This window comes from Haemorhous mexicanus, chromosome 18 (genome assembly GCF_027477595.1).
Source record: "Haemorhous mexicanus isolate bHaeMex1 chromosome 18, bHaeMex1.pri, whole genome shotgun sequence".
NCBI classification, from domain to species: domain Eukaryota; kingdom Metazoa; phylum Chordata; class Aves; order Passeriformes; family Fringillidae; genus Haemorhous; species Haemorhous mexicanus.
This window is the reverse complement of record NC_082358.1, coordinates 6,922,251-6,937,740: the sequence shown is the minus strand read 5'-3', so window position 1 is coordinate 6,937,740 and position 15,490 is coordinate 6,922,251. Positions and strand designations below refer to the sequence as shown.

The following is a 15,490-nucleotide window of genomic DNA, read 5'->3' as shown; positions in this document are numbered from 1 at the left end:
GCACCTTGTGAAATGTAGTGTGGAACCCAGCCTGGGGCAGCTGCCCAGAAAATGATGAGTGCTGATGAATCATCATTTTAGTGCATTTATTGGGTTCTGTAGTTTTATTTGTTCTTGTAGCTGACACTAATAAAGAGCTGATACTTCCACCCCCCACAAAGGGTTAATTCCCTTGGCAGGGAGACAGCCAAGACTTTGCTCCTCACAGGTGCAAGGGTGGACTCAGGCTGCAGTAATTAGTGGTGGAAGTTCGTGGTGCTGGTGGGCTGTCAGTCTGGAGAGCTGACAGAAGGGACACACAGCATTGCATTAACAAATTGCCAACCAACAGGCTCCTCTAATCCTTTCTGATTCCCTAGGAGGATGGATTTAAGCAAAACAGGATAGGCTGCTGCTGTTCTCCTCCAGTAATGAACCTTGTAGACCTGCAGCAATGACCTCACGTGTCTCCTGCTGCTCACCCCAGGGGCTGTCCATGTGTCTGTGGTGCACAAGATCAACTTTTTGAGGTGTTGTGGAGCAGCTGTAAATCAAAAGCTGTGTTTCCCATGTGTGTCCCTGAGCAGAGGTTCCCAGGAGTCACTGGAGAGCCTGCAAGCATTCATGACTGTGTTGTGTCCTAAGAGGACTCTTCCTGCTTGCAGGGAGAGCTGGGACCTGTTACTGCTGTCTTGTGCTCCCTGTGTTGCTGTCATCACCCTGGCCTTAATGCTCTGCTCTTCCTAGTTAGGAAAGGAATCTCAGTCCTAGAGACTCCTCAGTGCTTGAGGCTGGTGATGCCCTGACCTCACTTGACTGCTTCCTGGAGCTGGCAGGAGCACACTTCCACCAGCACCACCCACCTGCTTTCTGTGCAGCTTCTGCTGGTTTTGCTGCCTCAATCTTCCTTCTGTGCTGTATCATACTCTCGCTTCAGCTCCCTGCTGAGTCACCCCTCCTACCTCTTGTTTTCTTTCCAGCATTTTAATAGAACCACTTACACATTTGCTCCTGCATGGTGTCTGCTCTGCTCCACTGGGATTCTTCACTGGGGCTTTTCATCATTCCTTTTTCTCACCTTCATTTCACCAGTTCTTCCTCTGATGTCCTTAAATATTTATTTTCCTCTTAGTGGATGCCTCAGCCTGAACTGTTCCCTGTTTAGATATCATCTCCTCAGTGAGATTCTTATAAAGGACTTTAATTCATTTAATATACAGGACCCTGATTTGTTATTTCTCTCTAAGTGTCACAGGCTGGAAGCTTTTCTGCTTGGTCTCTAGAGGAAAAACATGTATTTGCAGGAGTGTAATACACAAAAGGAGAGCTGGAATGCAGCTGTACAGATGAACTTCATTCTGCTGTTGTTTGGCTTGGCTGCAGCCCTTTTTCAGGTGTAACAGGGCACTGCAGGTGTGCCTGTGACACCACCTACAGTGCCACAGGGCTGTGCTGGGTGAGCCCTCTTGAAAACCAGAGGGAATGCCAAGTGGGGCCAGGAACACAGGGATGGCAGAATAGCCTCTGAAAGGATGTGAACAAGGACAAGAGGTTTTAAAATGATGATCAGAAAAGGTGAAGCTGGCCCTTGGATCCCTGATGATACAGAAATGATTCAGAGCAGCTCCCTGGCTGCAGTCTGAGGCTTTAGGGTGCTGAGGCAGCAATGCACACAGCTCTGGAGCAGCTGCTGTGTCTGAGTGGGGCAGATGAAGGTGTGTCCCTGTGACAACCCCTCTCTGTTGCCCTGTGGCCAGCACTGCCTTTGCCCACCTGGGAAGTGTCCAGCACAGACAGCAGCCCCTCAGCAGGAGCAGGAGTGCCCCTGAGCTTGCAGGAGGGTCTCACTGCTGTGCATGGCCTTTGTCCACCTGCTGCTGTTGCTGGGGAAATCTCTGGTACCAGGCACAAACAAAACTGCTGTTCTGAGGGGAAGGAGATGATGACTGCTGCTCCTTAGGGGTGCAGCAATGAGCTGCTGATGAACAGTGCAGGTGTTCAACACTCAGGTACCAGCAGGGCTGCCAAAAGGAGAGCTCTGAATTGAGTGAAGCCAGTCCTGCTTCTGGACTCTGACTCCTAGTGCTTCTCTGCTTACCTGTGTACTGCTGTGTGCTTTCCCACCCAGGAATCCATCACACCTGCCCTAAGAGCCTGGGCAAGGGCTGGCTCTGGGATCAATGGAGCTGCCAAGCTTAGAAGCAGGAATGCAGTGAATGGAGCAATTTGTGCCCCTCAGGGAGGACTTGTTCCAAGCCTGGCTCATTACAGCTGATGGAGTACAGCCCTGGGAACTACAAAAAGCTGTTTAATGTCAGGCTAAGCTAAGAGGTCTTTGTCTTCAAAGGTATTAGAGGGATTGCTCTCTATTCAATTGCTCTCAAAATTCAATTCAGTGGGGTACCTGCCTTAAACACTGCTGGGAGGCAAGGTGGGAAACAAACATTTTGGAACCCTGACCAAGGGCTAGCTTTTTTATTATCTTATTATTCTGTATTATGAGTTGGATCAGGTCAGCATTGCCCAGCATCTTACTAGCTGAGGCAGAGGGCAAGGCTGAGCAATGGCTGGAAACCATGATGCAGAGCTGTGCTCTCCTTGGCATGCCTTTCCCAGCCCCAGTGTCCCTGGAGCTGTAGGCTTTCTGGTTCTCTGAACTCTAACTCTAATGGCAATTTTGAGCTGAGGTCACTGTCTGAAACAGCAAAGCCCTGTACAGTGCCTGAAGCCCTCTGACAAACAGAGGGGACAGTATGAAATGGTTAAACAAGTGTTTCCCTTCTCCTATTCCATCCATCACAAAAAACACAGTCCTAGAGTAAAAATAAACATGGCTTTAATGAGAACAGGTTTTAACAGTTCACAAAGTAACTCCAAGTATCTCTTTATCTACCATTTAAAATCAGTGCCATCAATATCAGATCAGGAGAAATTTAAACATGCATTGAAGTAGTAAGCCAGACCTCAGCTGGGGTGTTACTGTGTATTTTCCTCCCTGTAACACCCCATAGCAACTGCTCCAAAAGGCACAGAGGAGCTAAAGTGGGGTTTTTTTTATTTTTTACAAAAAACACAAGACAAAAAAAACATTGCAAAATTCCTAAGCACCCAGAATCTGAAAGAATAGTGCACAGTGTAACAAGGCAGGCTGCAATTGCTGCTGTTTTCTTAAATGTGCAGAATAATTAAAGAAAGCTGCTACTGTAAACATCTGCCCAGCCACACTAAGCAGCAGAAACCAGCTGAGGGCCAGCAGGCATCAAGGGGGAGAGGGAACAAGCTTGGCCCTGTGCAATAACTGTGCCCCTGCCACAAGAAGGGTATGTGGTGCTCTGGCAACTACAGCAGTTCCTGCAGCAACTTTCTTTCAGTAATAGCAGCACAAATGCAGCAAAACTGTCACCTGAATAAGGACTAAAACCCCTCTGCCTGTAGCTCTTCAGACAGGAACAGCCACTTCTGAGCATCTCAGCCAACATGCAAAGAGTCCCTGAGGCCAATAGTTAGAGGCAAGTTGACTTCAACCAGGAAAACTAACCTAAATGCCTCTTGGGGAGGGGCACTAAAACTATGCATGATCATAGAGCCAGCTGAATAGTTTGATACAGATTATGTCTTAACAATCACTGTGCTGGGACAGAACCTCTTAGATCTCAGCAGCACTGGAAGATAGATTTCAACACCAATCCTGCATTGACTGGTCCCTGTATCAACAGCAGAAGGGAGAAAGCTGCTCTCTGCAGTGGAAAAGAAAGCTTTCCTTGTTGCTTGGTTACCCTAGGCTCTGTTCAGTTCTTGCAGTAATTTCAGTGCAGCTGTGTTCTTTGGTTCAGTTTTCAACAAGCTCTTGATGTCAGCAATACTTGATTTGTAATCCTAGAAAGAGAATATTTTATATTTTTATTTCATTAATCATTTATTTCATTAATATGAAATCCTAGAAAGTGAAGGGGTGCTGAATTCACACGCAACTCCAACACGGGAAGAGATGAGAATCTTGTCTCCATGTTTCAGAAGGCTGATTTATTATTTCATTATATATATTGTATTAAAAGAAAATGATATATTAAAACTATACTAAAAGAACAGAAGAAAGGATTTCATCAGAAGGCTGGCAAGGAATAGAAAGGAATGGAATGATAATAAAATCTTGTGACTGACCAGAAAGTCCGAGCCACATGAGACCAATCAAAGATGCACCCATTGCATTACCACAGCAGCAAATAATTATTGTTTACATTTTGTTTCTGAGGCCTCTCAGCTTCTCAGGAGAAAAATCCTAACGAAAGGATTTTTCATAAAATGTGTCCGTGACAGAAGGGGTAGTGCATTAAAAAAGCAGCCTAAGGCAGAACTACTGCCCAGCAACAAAGACAGCACAGTCAAGCCTGTGACTCCCTCACTGTAGCTGCTCAAGCACTGGCATTGATGCAGCTGTTCTAAAACATGTTCCAGCTAGGGCTGAGAAGATCATTTCATCACTCAAGTGTGTTCTGAGTCCAACAGCAATGCAATATGTACTGCAGTACTGACTCCAGCATTCCTCATGAGACAAAAAGATAAAGCTCAGCACAGCCCTGGTCTCTGTGGTGACCAGGGACAGGATCTGTGGGAATGGCTTTGGGTTGTGTATTAGGAAAAGGTTTTCAGCCAGAGGGTGGTTGGGCAGTGGAACAGGCTCCCCAGGGAGGTGGTCACAGCCCCAAGCCTGAGAGAGCCCAAGAAGTGTTTGCACAACACTCAGGGTATCATTGCTGGGGGTTGCTGTGCAGGGTGAGGAGCTGGACTCAAAGGTTCCTGTGGGCCCTTTCTAACTCAGCATAGTCTGTGATTCTGTGAAAAGCAGTTGCCTTCAGCATCTCTAGAAATAGGACCTAATGCTGACAAACTCATGAGATTGAAACAGCAAAGTGTGATGTCTGACTCTTAGTCCTTAAAGGTCTGATGGCAGAGGTTGCCTAGCACAGAAACAAGCCCCAAAGGGTATCCCTGGCTCTGATCATGCATCAACAGCCAGATAGTCCTAGCCTAAAGCCCTTCAGAAACTCCTGACTCACCTTCAGTTCTTTAAGTGCTTGAGCACGCCTGTAGAGTGCCTTGACATTCTTAGGATCCAACTTCAGAGCTTCAGTGCAGTCCTGTGCTGCTTCCTTGTACTGCTTCAGGGTCAGGTAACAGAGAGCTCTGCAACACACACACCTGCTCAGAGACCTTTGGCTGGAAGCAGCGTCCAGTGCCACAACAGAGCAGCTGTCAGGGCAGCACAAAGCTGGGCTGCAAAACCATCCTTGTGTGCTATGTCATCTTATTCTGGAACTCAAGTTTGTTTCATTTACAGGGGGGGAAAAAAGGAAATGGTTTTTCAAAGAAACAAAAAGGAAGATGTTTAGAGCAACCTGCCCTAAAGACAAAGTGCACTTGCACTTGGAGGGTGCAGGTTCCTGCCTCTGCCAGTGCAGCACCTGCTCTGCTTGCTGCAACTGCCTTACAAGTACTTTGAGTGTTTAACAACAGCAGTCTGAGGTTTGTAGGAGAGCAGAGACCACTCAACATGCCCTAGTCCTGCCAGACAAAGCAGTCAGGGGAGAAATCCCCTGGCAGCCCAGAGGGCAGTGTCTCCAAGGGGTTCTGTAGTACCTGATCAAAGAGTGCTATACTACAGGGGAGGCTGCACTTGGGGTGAACCTGGGGGAGTGGTTTTGTTTTATTCATTAGTTTGGGAGCAAACATTAAACAGTTCTGCCAGGAAGTACTGTGGTGGTTTTTATACAGGGCCAAGAAATAGTTGGGCAAAGAGCTGAACAGTACCTGTTGGTGTAAGTTGCACATTCCTTGTTGAGCTTTAAACTCTCACTGTACTTCTCAACTGCTTTTTTATGGTTTCCTTTCTTTACTAATTCATTTCCTTCTTCCTTAAGCATTCTAGCTCTCTCCATGCCAGCAGCAGTCTTGTCTGGAAATGGTGTGAAAGGATACAGAACTCTATAAAACCAACAAGAATATCACACTCTCACAGAAAACAAATATCCCCATACCAGAGGCAAGACAAAGAGACATCAAAGAAACCAGAACCAACCAAAAAGGCTGTGGCAGAACCAGGCCTGGGTTTCTCCAGGCCTCAGCCCTGGCTGCAGACACACCAAGCAGGTGTGGCGGCTGTCTTGTTCATCACCCTTGGGAGCTACAGGGCTCTCTGCCCAGCTCAAGGGCACATTCCCACCTCCTTCTCCCTGTGGTGCAGCTGCAGGAGGAGTGTTTGCCCCAGGGGCCTGGGCAGAAGGAACGCTCCACCTCGTCTGGGCAGAAACAGGCACTGTGGGGATTGGTGGCAGCTTCTGACGCCAGTTCACACCATCCTTCTCCAGCAGGGCTTTAGTCATCCTGGAAGAGACAGCTCCCAGTCACCCTGGCTGCTGGCTGCCTGGGCCATGCAGTACCAGCCAGGTCACTTCTAACCTGGCTTGTGTATTAAGAACAGTATCTCTCTGCTAATTTCTTTACATGCATCTCAGCTAGGTTTATTCTACAGACAAGACATTTGCAAAAAGATTATCTTCACACCAGCAGGGCTAAAAATACAACAGGACATGGGCTGGGGCTGTGACTACTCAGGTGAGCAAGTGACATGCATTTCACTCCTTGGTCTGGCAAGCAGAGGGCACCAGAAAGAGAACAGGACTATAGCAGCCTGTAAACACAGCAAATACAGAGAGGCTTAAAGGATAGGGTACTGAACTTTATTTCATTATTTCCTTTAAACCAGGCACTGAGCAAAGCAAAAGCAGTTCCACAGCAATCATTCCCAGACCTCGACCAGCACCCTGAAAGGAGCTATAGGCACTAGCAGGCAGAGGAAGCACAGCCAGGGACCCGTGTGCCTGGGAGCCAGCTTGGTCGTGCCAGGAGCGAGCACGGTTCGAGCAGCAGCACCCAGCTGCCGCATCCCGGCCTTCCGGCGCTCCCTGCCGCGCTCACCGGGCACTTCCGTACCTGTTGACTCCATCGTGTGCCGCCTGCACGGAGCAATCCACCTGCAGCGCCGTCTTGTAGTCCACATAGGCCAGCGAGTACCTCTCCAGAGCCTCGTACGCCGCTGCCCGCCGCAGGAGGGGCTTGATCCCGAACGGGACCAGCTCGAGGGCGCTACGGCGGAGCGGAGAGCGCCGGGGAGAGCGCCGTGAGCCAGCGCGCCCCGGGGCTGCCGCCGCGCTCCGCCCGCCCCGACCGCGCCGGGACCAGCGGCTGAGCGCTGCCTCCGGCCCCGCCGGGTGTCCCCGGCCCCGCCGCAGCTCACCTGGTGCAGTCGGCCACGCAGAGGCTGCAGGCACCGTCCTTGAGGTGGCAGGCGGCGCGGTTGGCGAGCAGCACGCTGCGCTCCTCGGCGCTGGCATCCCCTGCGCGGGGCACACGCGGGACGGCCGCGATTCAGCCGCGATTCAGAGGGGTGCCCCCGCCCGCCCGCTCGCTCGCCCGCCCCGGGTCGTGCCCTACCTGCGGCTTCCAGCTGCGCCAGCGCCCGGGAGTAGAGCTCGGCGGCCGGGCCGTACTGCCCGCGGCGGAACTCCTCGTTGCCGGCCCGGCGCAGCGCACCGGGGGAACCGGGGGACGCGGCCATCGCGCCGCTGCCGCCGCGCCCGGGAAGCCGCGCCCCTCCCGCCGGAGCCGGGGAGGGCGCTCCCCGCTGGCATCCGGCGGCGGGCGGAAGCGGCGGCGGAGCCGCGCCATGGAGCAGTGAGGGACAGAGCGGCTCGCCGACAGACCGCCATGGAGACGGTGCAGCTGCGGAACCCGCGCCGGTAAGCGCGGGGTGTGTCCCTGCCGGGACCGCGGATGCTCCGGCCCGTGTCACCACCTCGCTGTCGGTGCGCGGCCGGGAGCGGGGCTGCGGGCGCGCCGAGCTCCGGCCCCCTCGGTTCTCCGGGGCGCTGCCGCTGCCCGGAGCCGCGGGACCGTGGGCAGCAGCCCATGGCACCGAGCAGGTCGGTGCTGGGACAGCTCCGCACTCAGGTGCGGGAAAACGGCTGAAACCGGAACGCTGGGGAGAAGGCGCTGCCCGCGCTGCTGCGGGAGCTCCCGCCGGCTCCCGCGGCTGTACGAGGTGTGCTGGCCCGTGCCCGTGGGGTGACACACCCCGGTCACTTGTTCTCCTGTCGTGTCTCTCCTTGGGCGAGTTTTGTGCGGGTCTGTGCCCCCGGTGCCGTGTCCGGGCGCGGTGCCCAGCCCTGGCACTGCCGCCTTCCCGCCGTGCCCGGGCACACCGAGCACACCGGGCACACCGAGCCCGGACCCTCGGGGGTTTCGGGGCGACCCCCGCACGAAGCCGTGAGTCCCCTATCTCGGGCCGCCAGGCCGGGCCGGGGCTGCGGGGCAGAGCTGGAGGTCGGCGGCAGCTGGGATGAAGTGTCAGTGTCAGAATCCTATCAGTGCTTCGCAGCTGGGGCCCGGGAACGCTTCGGCAGCGAACAAAGGAAGCTGCTGGCGCTGGTCCCCAGTGGCATTGGCCCCTTTGGTTAAACAGTGATGTATACTCTGTTAAAAAACAAAACAAGCTTGGTTTTATTCTGTAATTGTTTATGCCGGTGTTTACGGGGCAGGCGATTAAGATTAGATCTGAATAACAACAGAGGTGAGATTGGGTTTGTGTTGCTGTTAGATCTGTGTGGTATAAACATCCAGGAGAAAGGCAGAGTGTGTCAGGCAGCAGTGAGTGCACTCGATGGAACAGGACAGTGCAAAATAATTGGGCTTCTGGTCTGTAGTAGAAATTAGGCTGTTTGCTGCAAGCACAGTAGTTGTCTGGTTATTGTGTTTGGGTATATGAAAAGTCTTTTTTTTTTTTTTCCTTTTATGCTAGTAGAATTTAGGCCTCAAACAAGAAGGGTCTGGCTCTTGCGTCACCACATTTTGGGCTCCTTGGAAATGGTGGCTTATGTCTTTTCTGGTGCATGTGTTACTTGCTTTTCCCCTTTTCCCACACCTTCTTCCCTCTCCATTTTCACAGGGACAAGTAAATTCTGTTTAATGCTTATCTGAGCAGGGAAGCTAGCAGCTACTTTCAGTATTTCACCACTTCCTGAGTTTGCTTCTATATAATGTTTCCTCTGCTTCAGGAAGCCATTGTATGTGCTCCATGCGTGAGCTGCTCCTCCCGTGTGGCTTTTTGTACATAAACATAATAGCCAGGGGTCAGTGAATGGTTTTTCATTCTATTTCTGAAGATATTGGGTAAAAAAAGTTATATATTTAGTATAAAAATTAGTATTCCTGTGACCGGAGTCCTGATCTTTAGCAGCAGCTGTAAGAGCTTTCAGGAGCAGTTCACAGTTGCATGCAAGCACACGTGTTACTTTAAACACCAGTCAGTGCTAAAAACTCTGAGACTCTTTTAAGTTTCTGTGTTTAAAATACTCGAATGAGCTGGTTTAGGGAGTTTGGAAGGGGTTTTGTTGGCTCGTTTTTGGTTTTGTTTATTGTTGTTTCAGGTTTTTTTTTAGTTCGCATGAAAATGAAAGAGCACTTGTTTGTGGGCTGTTGGATACTCTTACCAGTGACAATAAAATACTGTTTTCAGACCTTTTTGTTATGTAGTCCTTAGCTGTTTCAGGAGGTTTGGTGAACAGCTCTCCAATGTAGACTCAAACAAATATGATTGAGCTTCTTGTTGCTTTGTGTACGGGATCTCCCTAAAAGGTGAACTGGGGGAAAGGGGGGCCACATGAAGAATCACAGTACATGGCAGGTTTTTATTTCTAGAAATTATTTCAGCTGACTCTTATTAGCAACTTTAAGAGAGATGGCATTAAGATCATGAGAGTTAGATACAGTTTCCCTTTTCCAGTCTTCCTAGTAAATGTTCAGGCCCATGAAGTTAAGATCTGAAGTTTTGATGTAAAGAATGTACAGGTGAGAGCAGTATTGCTTCCTGCCTCCCAACAATTATATTCCACTCATACTCTAATCATTAAGGAAGATAATGTTCCCTTTTGTGGTAGATATCCTTCCATTCCAGATATTGAAATTCAGCAGATATGTTCAGTGGCTTCAAGACTGTGCCACGCTGAGATGTGAGCACCAGCATATAGATCCTGAAACTGATTTCTGCCAAGAGGAGCTGTAGATTTGTGTGTCTGCTCACATTCTATTCTTTGTAATTCCCAGTCCTTTTTTGCTGTTGGATGCTAATAATATTCAGTCTCCTCATCAGGTGAAATAAACTTACTTCATAATGAATTTACTTCATGCCACACCTTTTGTATGTTTAAGTGGTGCTATTTATTCTTCTGTTTCAGCAGAGCCCAAACTGCCATAAAATTAAATATAATAATGTCTCTCTTCTTACCCATACAGGCAGCTGAAGAAGTTAGATGAAGACAGTTTAACCAAACAGCCTGAAGAAGTATTTGATGTCCTGGAGAAGCTTGGAGAAGGGTATGTGTTGTGTTCCAGTGGGCCCAGTGCACATTTCTCTAGGAAAACACATCTGTGTAATGGAGGTGTGTTCAGTGGACATTGATGTTTCACTTTTGTCCTGGTCCTCTTTCTGAAAGGTAGCTGCTGACATAGTGACATTGTCTGGTTAATAACAGAATAAAGAATTTCTTTCCCAAGAGTGCAATAGCTTAATTCAAATAGCAGGTCAGCAGTAGGGAGTTTAAAAGTTTGTGAAAAAACCCAGCCTGGAGTTGGTAGAGCCCTGTGAGAACTCGAGAGACTTTGTAGTTCATCCCTGGTACCCCTTGTGGAAGATCTGCCTGGTGGAAGTGAACTTGTGATGCTGTGCCCTCTGGTGAGGCAGAGCACATGGGAACACTCCTGGAGTGGTATGTTCACTGCCTTGAGCAGTTTGAAAAGACTGAGTTGCAAATGTGCCTGGCTGCTGTGAGTAAAGAAGCTGGAAATAAGAGTGATAATACCTGACAGGAGCAAGCAAACCTCTCTGACCAGAGTTGTAGTTCTTACTGATGCTCAGCTTGTACTCTGTGCTGAAAAAAGAGAATTTTTAGGTGTTGAATTCGTGTGGAAGGCCATTCCAAAGCTGTGGTCAGTGTAATGATGGCAGTGTGCTCTTTCCTCACTGCCACAGTGTGCTGACTTATTTGTATTACAGTGTTTAAAAGTTAGTGGGCTGATTATTTACATTAAAATACAAAATATTTTTAATAAAAGGATAGTTAATGTTTTACCTGATGGTTACACTTGCAAAAAGCAAAACCATAACATTTATATTTTTAAAATATTACTGTATTTAGTGTTTGTTTAATGTTTTGTTTTCTAGTTCTTATGGCAGTGTATTCAAAGCCATCCATAAAGAAACGGGTCAAGTTGTTGCAATTAAACAAGTTCCTGTGGAATCTGACCTGCAAGAAATCATCAAGGAAATATCCATAATGCAGCAATGTGACAGGTAAGGATGTGCTGCAAAACCCTTGATTGGGAGGCAAGGAAAAGCATCACCTGTGACCTGGCATTTAATCAAATTAGAGCTATGACTTTGCCTTAAATGTTTTTTAAAAGGCTGGACTTGTACAATCGAGTTACCTCGTATCAACTGAGCCACCTGAGCTGAGCATTTGGGTAGTGCAAAGGTGAGACAGCAGAGGTGCAGCTTGCAGCAGGAGAGGCACAGAGCTGAGAGGAGTAACCCTGCACTGGCTGCCAGCCCTGTGAGCAGTTGCTGCCTCCTGCCCGGCCACTGTCACTTCTTGGGCAGTGGGACCTTGACTCTGTGCTGCACAGCAGCTGCCCTGCCCACGGGGGTGGTGCTGGCTTCCCAGCAAGGCATACAAAACTGTCAGGAGGAGGTTTTTAGTTTCTTTTTTAAAGGGCACGTGGATGAGAGCTGCTAATGCATGACTGCTCTTGCGTGTGCACAACCTCTGTGCTGTCACCTGCTCGTGTGGCAGGACTGTCCTTCCTTGTCCTGTCCTGCCTCTGCAGCTCTGCTGCAGTACGGGCTGGCTGCTGGTCTGAGCAGCACCTGAATAACCTGCTGGCAGCTCTGTGGGCTGATGGTACCCACAGACTCTTAGCCAGTGAAGAGCTTGTGGGTAGGGAAGACCCTCTCAAAGTCCAAGGCTGAAGGTTTTAAATTCACTCATTTCTTCTGGTGTTACGAATCTGGCCTTAGGAAATACTACTTCGAAGGACTTCCTGCAGGGAAAGCCATTAAACATAAATTACATGAGCAGTATAAAACTGTGGTCCCAGTCACTTACTCTATTGCATTCCACTCTCACTGTAGTTAAATGAAGATGACTTAGGGGCAGGCAGCAGAGTGTATCATGAAAAGAAATTGTTCCTGAAAAATCTTACTGTGTAACTTGAAATGCATTACTACTTTCTCTTAAATTAAATATTAGTATTGTAAGGCCTAAAGTGACCTTAGAGTTGAGAACAGCAGAGGGAGTGAATCACTGGCCCATCACATTTTCTGTGCTAGCATTAAGGGACACTGTGCAGTGTGACTGACTTGCTAGTTTTAAAGCTTTTTCATTAGAAAGTGTTCAGCAGAGAATAGATTAAACATGCTTTTGTTCCTTAGCTCCATTCCCATCAAATCAGGGACAGTCTTTCTGTTAGTTTCTGCTTTACCTTTTCCAGAGGACACATGGTTTTTCTGAGCAGTGTACTTTACTAGGTTATTTGCTTTCTGGGCAGCCAGATAGCTGACTGCGACAGTCTTAGGTTGTGCTGAGATCCTAAAATATATCCTGGACTAAATCAAAGAGACAAGAAGGTTCTCGTGGTAGTGTTGGAACATTTGTCTTAATGAGCACAATAGCTATTTTCCAGCAAATTGAGGGCTTTATTTATTGTTTCTGTTTGTTTGCAAATGTTCTGCAGCACCTTTTCCAGGGGCTGCTGTGGCCTGTTTCCCATTCCTTGTCCTGCCCCAGCACTGACCCTGCTGTAACCTGGTTCAGAGAGCTGAACCAGACTGAATGCTAATCACCCCTTGTTTCCGTGGGATTTGTGGGACAGTTTAGCTCCCTGGAGTGACTTACTGGCAGGTCACATGAGCCCTGCTGTGGGAACAGGCTTGGCAGCACTGGGGAGCCCTGTGCAGAATTCAGGGTGTTCTGGAATACTTCTGCTCTGGGTTTCAGTGGCACTTCAGCACTGAGTTTCTAAAATGTACTTAGGGTCTCTGCAGTGTATTGTGCTTATTCAGTGGTGCTGGGTACTGGTGTTTGACCCTTTGTTTTATCCTTCTTCTTTCCTAGTCCTCATGTGGTGAAATACTACGGCAGCTATTTTAAGAACACAGACCTGTGGATAGTCATGGAATACTGTGGTGCTGGATCTGTCTCTGACATAATTCGGTTACGAAATAAAACCGTACGTGTGTCCTTTCTCCTTGAGTGCACGGGTGGGACTGTGGGTGTCCAGCAGCTCAAGGAAGCTGAGTAGTTAGGGCATAATTCTCAGTGTTCAGTGCCTGACACAACCACTGGCCATAATTTGAGATGCAGGTCCTTTGTTATTCTGAAAAGGAGAAAACTGATTACATTGAGTTTTGGTTCTATGGACAATTTAATTGGTGTGTTGGTTTTCTTGAAAACCCAGACTGGTTCCAAGACCCTACTTTGCCTTACTTTGGTTTTTTCAGGATAAGAATTACTAGCTGAGAAAGGGTTATGGCATATGAAATGTAGTAGTGTGTTTATGTGTGCTGCTTGTGATCTAATTCTGCTGCATAATGCTGAAAGTCACTAACTGATTCCCCATCGGTGTGACAACCTTTAGTGAAGGCAATTAAGTGGCAATTAGTGAATCTCAGTAAATTACAGAGCAAAGCACAATAGTGCTGTGTCTCATCCACTGGTATGCTGGCAGTAACTCTTCCCTTCTTCAGCTCACAGAGGAGGAAATTGCTACAATAGTGCAGTCGACGCTGAAAGGACTCGAGTACCTGCATTTTATGAGGAAAATACACAGGGACATCAAAGCTGGAAATATATTGCTAAATACAGAGGGACATGCTAAACTTGCTGATTTTGGAGTGGCAGGACAACTTACAGTAAGTAAAACCAGGGTGGCTGTGTGCATTTCAGTTTATCTTTTTAACCTGTGTGTGTGATGGGATTGTGGAGCTGGACAAATTGTTCATAGCTGGTTTTTAGCCCTTTGCACCATGAGATGCTAAACCAGCAGCAGATTAGAGCAGATCTTCCTCTGTGGAAGCTGTTACAACTAAGTAATGGTTTGCAATAGCATTTGCTGCTTTTTTTAGGATACTTTTAAGTTCTGTGAGCACATTTTAATTGATCTTTGCAGACTTCTGTATTCTAGTCTTGCTGAGTTAATAATCTGCATGTGTGCAAGATAATTAGGGTGATAACGAATGATGATTAATCATTAATGACTGTGTGTGGCTAATACAGTTGCTATTGTCTGGATTTTTATCCTTTTCTCCTCAGGACACCATGGCAAAGCGGAACACAGTCATAGGGACCCCATTTTGGATGGCTCCAGAAGTGATTCAGGAAATTGGCTATAATTGTGTGGCAGACATCTGGTCCCTGGGAATAACTGCAATAGAAATGGCTGAAGGAAAGCCACCATATGCAGATATTCATCCCATGAGGGTAAGGACTGTGGCCTTAAATGTATTGCTGTTTGATATCATAGCTGGCTGAATCATATAGCAGCATGCAATCTTGCTTTTAATGTATAGAACAAGTTGTTTTCTTTCAGTTCTTTGTACTGTTGAATAAATTAAAAGCAGGTCTTTGTCAAGAGGAGTCTGCATGGGAATAAAAAAAAAAAAATCACAATTCTCTTCTCTTAAGACATAGCTGGTGCTCTGTGTTGGATGTGAAGGATATTTTCAGCTGGATTATCCAAAGTGGATTTTTTAATTATTTTTTTTTAATGCAAGCACAAATTTTAGGGACTGAAGAATGTCAGATTCACACTTTTGGGGCCCACAGTGGCTCAGCCAGGTATGAGCACCTACAATCCCTGTGAGCAGATTTGTGTGTAATACTGGCTCAAACTCCTCAGAGGCAGCACCTGGAAGAGTCCACTGTTCTTTAGTACCAGCATGTGTTTGGGTGTATTTATGTTGAATTGTTGGTTTTAAGCTTTGTTGTGGAAATCTGAAATACTCTTTTGCTTTCAGGCAATTTTCATGATTCCTACCAATCCTCCTCCAACATTCCGGAAGCCGGAGCTGTGGTCGGACAATTTCACAGACTTTGTGAAGCAGTGTCTTGTGAAGAGCCCAGAGCAGAGAGCCACTGCCACACAGCTGCTGCAGGTCTGCTTTTCTTAGGAGAGCATAAATTCTGGGGGAGGCTTGTCCAGGGTAGGCTGTGCTGTGTGGCTCTTGAGATGTTGGTTTTGTTTCTTGCTGCTCCTGCTCACTACAGATTTTACTTTTTATTAACTCATTATAAAAATTTCACACAACTTCAACTTCTCAGTTCTTCTCTAAGTACCAGTCTGACTTCATTTCCTTTGTCTTCTCTGGGGTGTTTTTTTTTTTTTTTTGTTTTGGCTTTTGGAG

General features: G+C 47.8%; 2 protein-coding genes across 2 annotated transcripts in view; one reads left to right on the top strand and one right to left on the bottom strand.

Annotated features, from left to right (window-relative positions):
- Positions 1–2,793: 2,793 nt before the first annotated feature.
- TOMM34 (translocase of outer mitochondrial membrane 34) lies at positions 2,794–7,628 on the bottom strand. The gene is made up of 7 exons (XM_059863054.1): positions 7,471–7,628; positions 7,274–7,373; positions 6,970–7,122; positions 6,200–6,360; positions 5,788–5,932; positions 5,037–5,163; positions 2,794–3,855 (listed from the first exon to the last, which is right to left on the bottom strand). The coding sequence occupies exons 1-7, from the start codon at positions 7,592–7,594 to the stop codon at positions 3,757–3,759; spliced, it is 909 nt and encodes a 302-aa protein (XP_059719037.1). The 5' UTR covers positions 7,595–7,628; the 3' UTR covers positions 2,794–3,756.
- STK4 (serine/threonine kinase 4) overlaps positions 7,628–15,490 on the top strand; it is a 46,926-nt gene continuing 39,063 nt past the window's right edge. Inside the window, exons 1-7 of the mRNA XM_059863053.1 lie at positions 7,628–7,775; positions 10,327–10,407; positions 11,255–11,383; positions 13,203–13,317; positions 13,835–13,999; positions 14,400–14,567; positions 15,104–15,241. Of these exons, the coding sequence (XP_059719036.1) occupies positions 7,744–7,775; positions 10,327–10,407; positions 11,255–11,383; positions 13,203–13,317; positions 13,835–13,999; positions 14,400–14,567; positions 15,104–15,241 (828 nt within the window). The 5' untranslated portion in view covers positions 7,628–7,743. The remainder of the gene's footprint in view (positions 7,776–10,326; positions 10,408–11,254; positions 11,384–13,202; positions 13,318–13,834; positions 14,000–14,399; positions 14,568–15,103; positions 15,242–15,490) is intronic.

Coding starts and splice junctions, on each gene's coding strand:
- TOMM34 (XM_059863054.1), bottom strand. CDS start 7,594: ATGGCCGCGTCCCCCGGTTCCCCCGGTGCGCTGCGCCGGGCCGGCAAC. Junction 5,933..6,199: donor TGCACCACAGGGAGAAGGAG/GTGGGAATGTGC, acceptor CACCATTTCCAG/ACAAGACTGCTGCTGGCATG. Junction 3,856..5,036: donor AAGCACTTAAAGAACTGAAG/GTGAGTCAGGAG, acceptor TTCTCTTTCTAG/GATTACAAATCAAGTATTGC.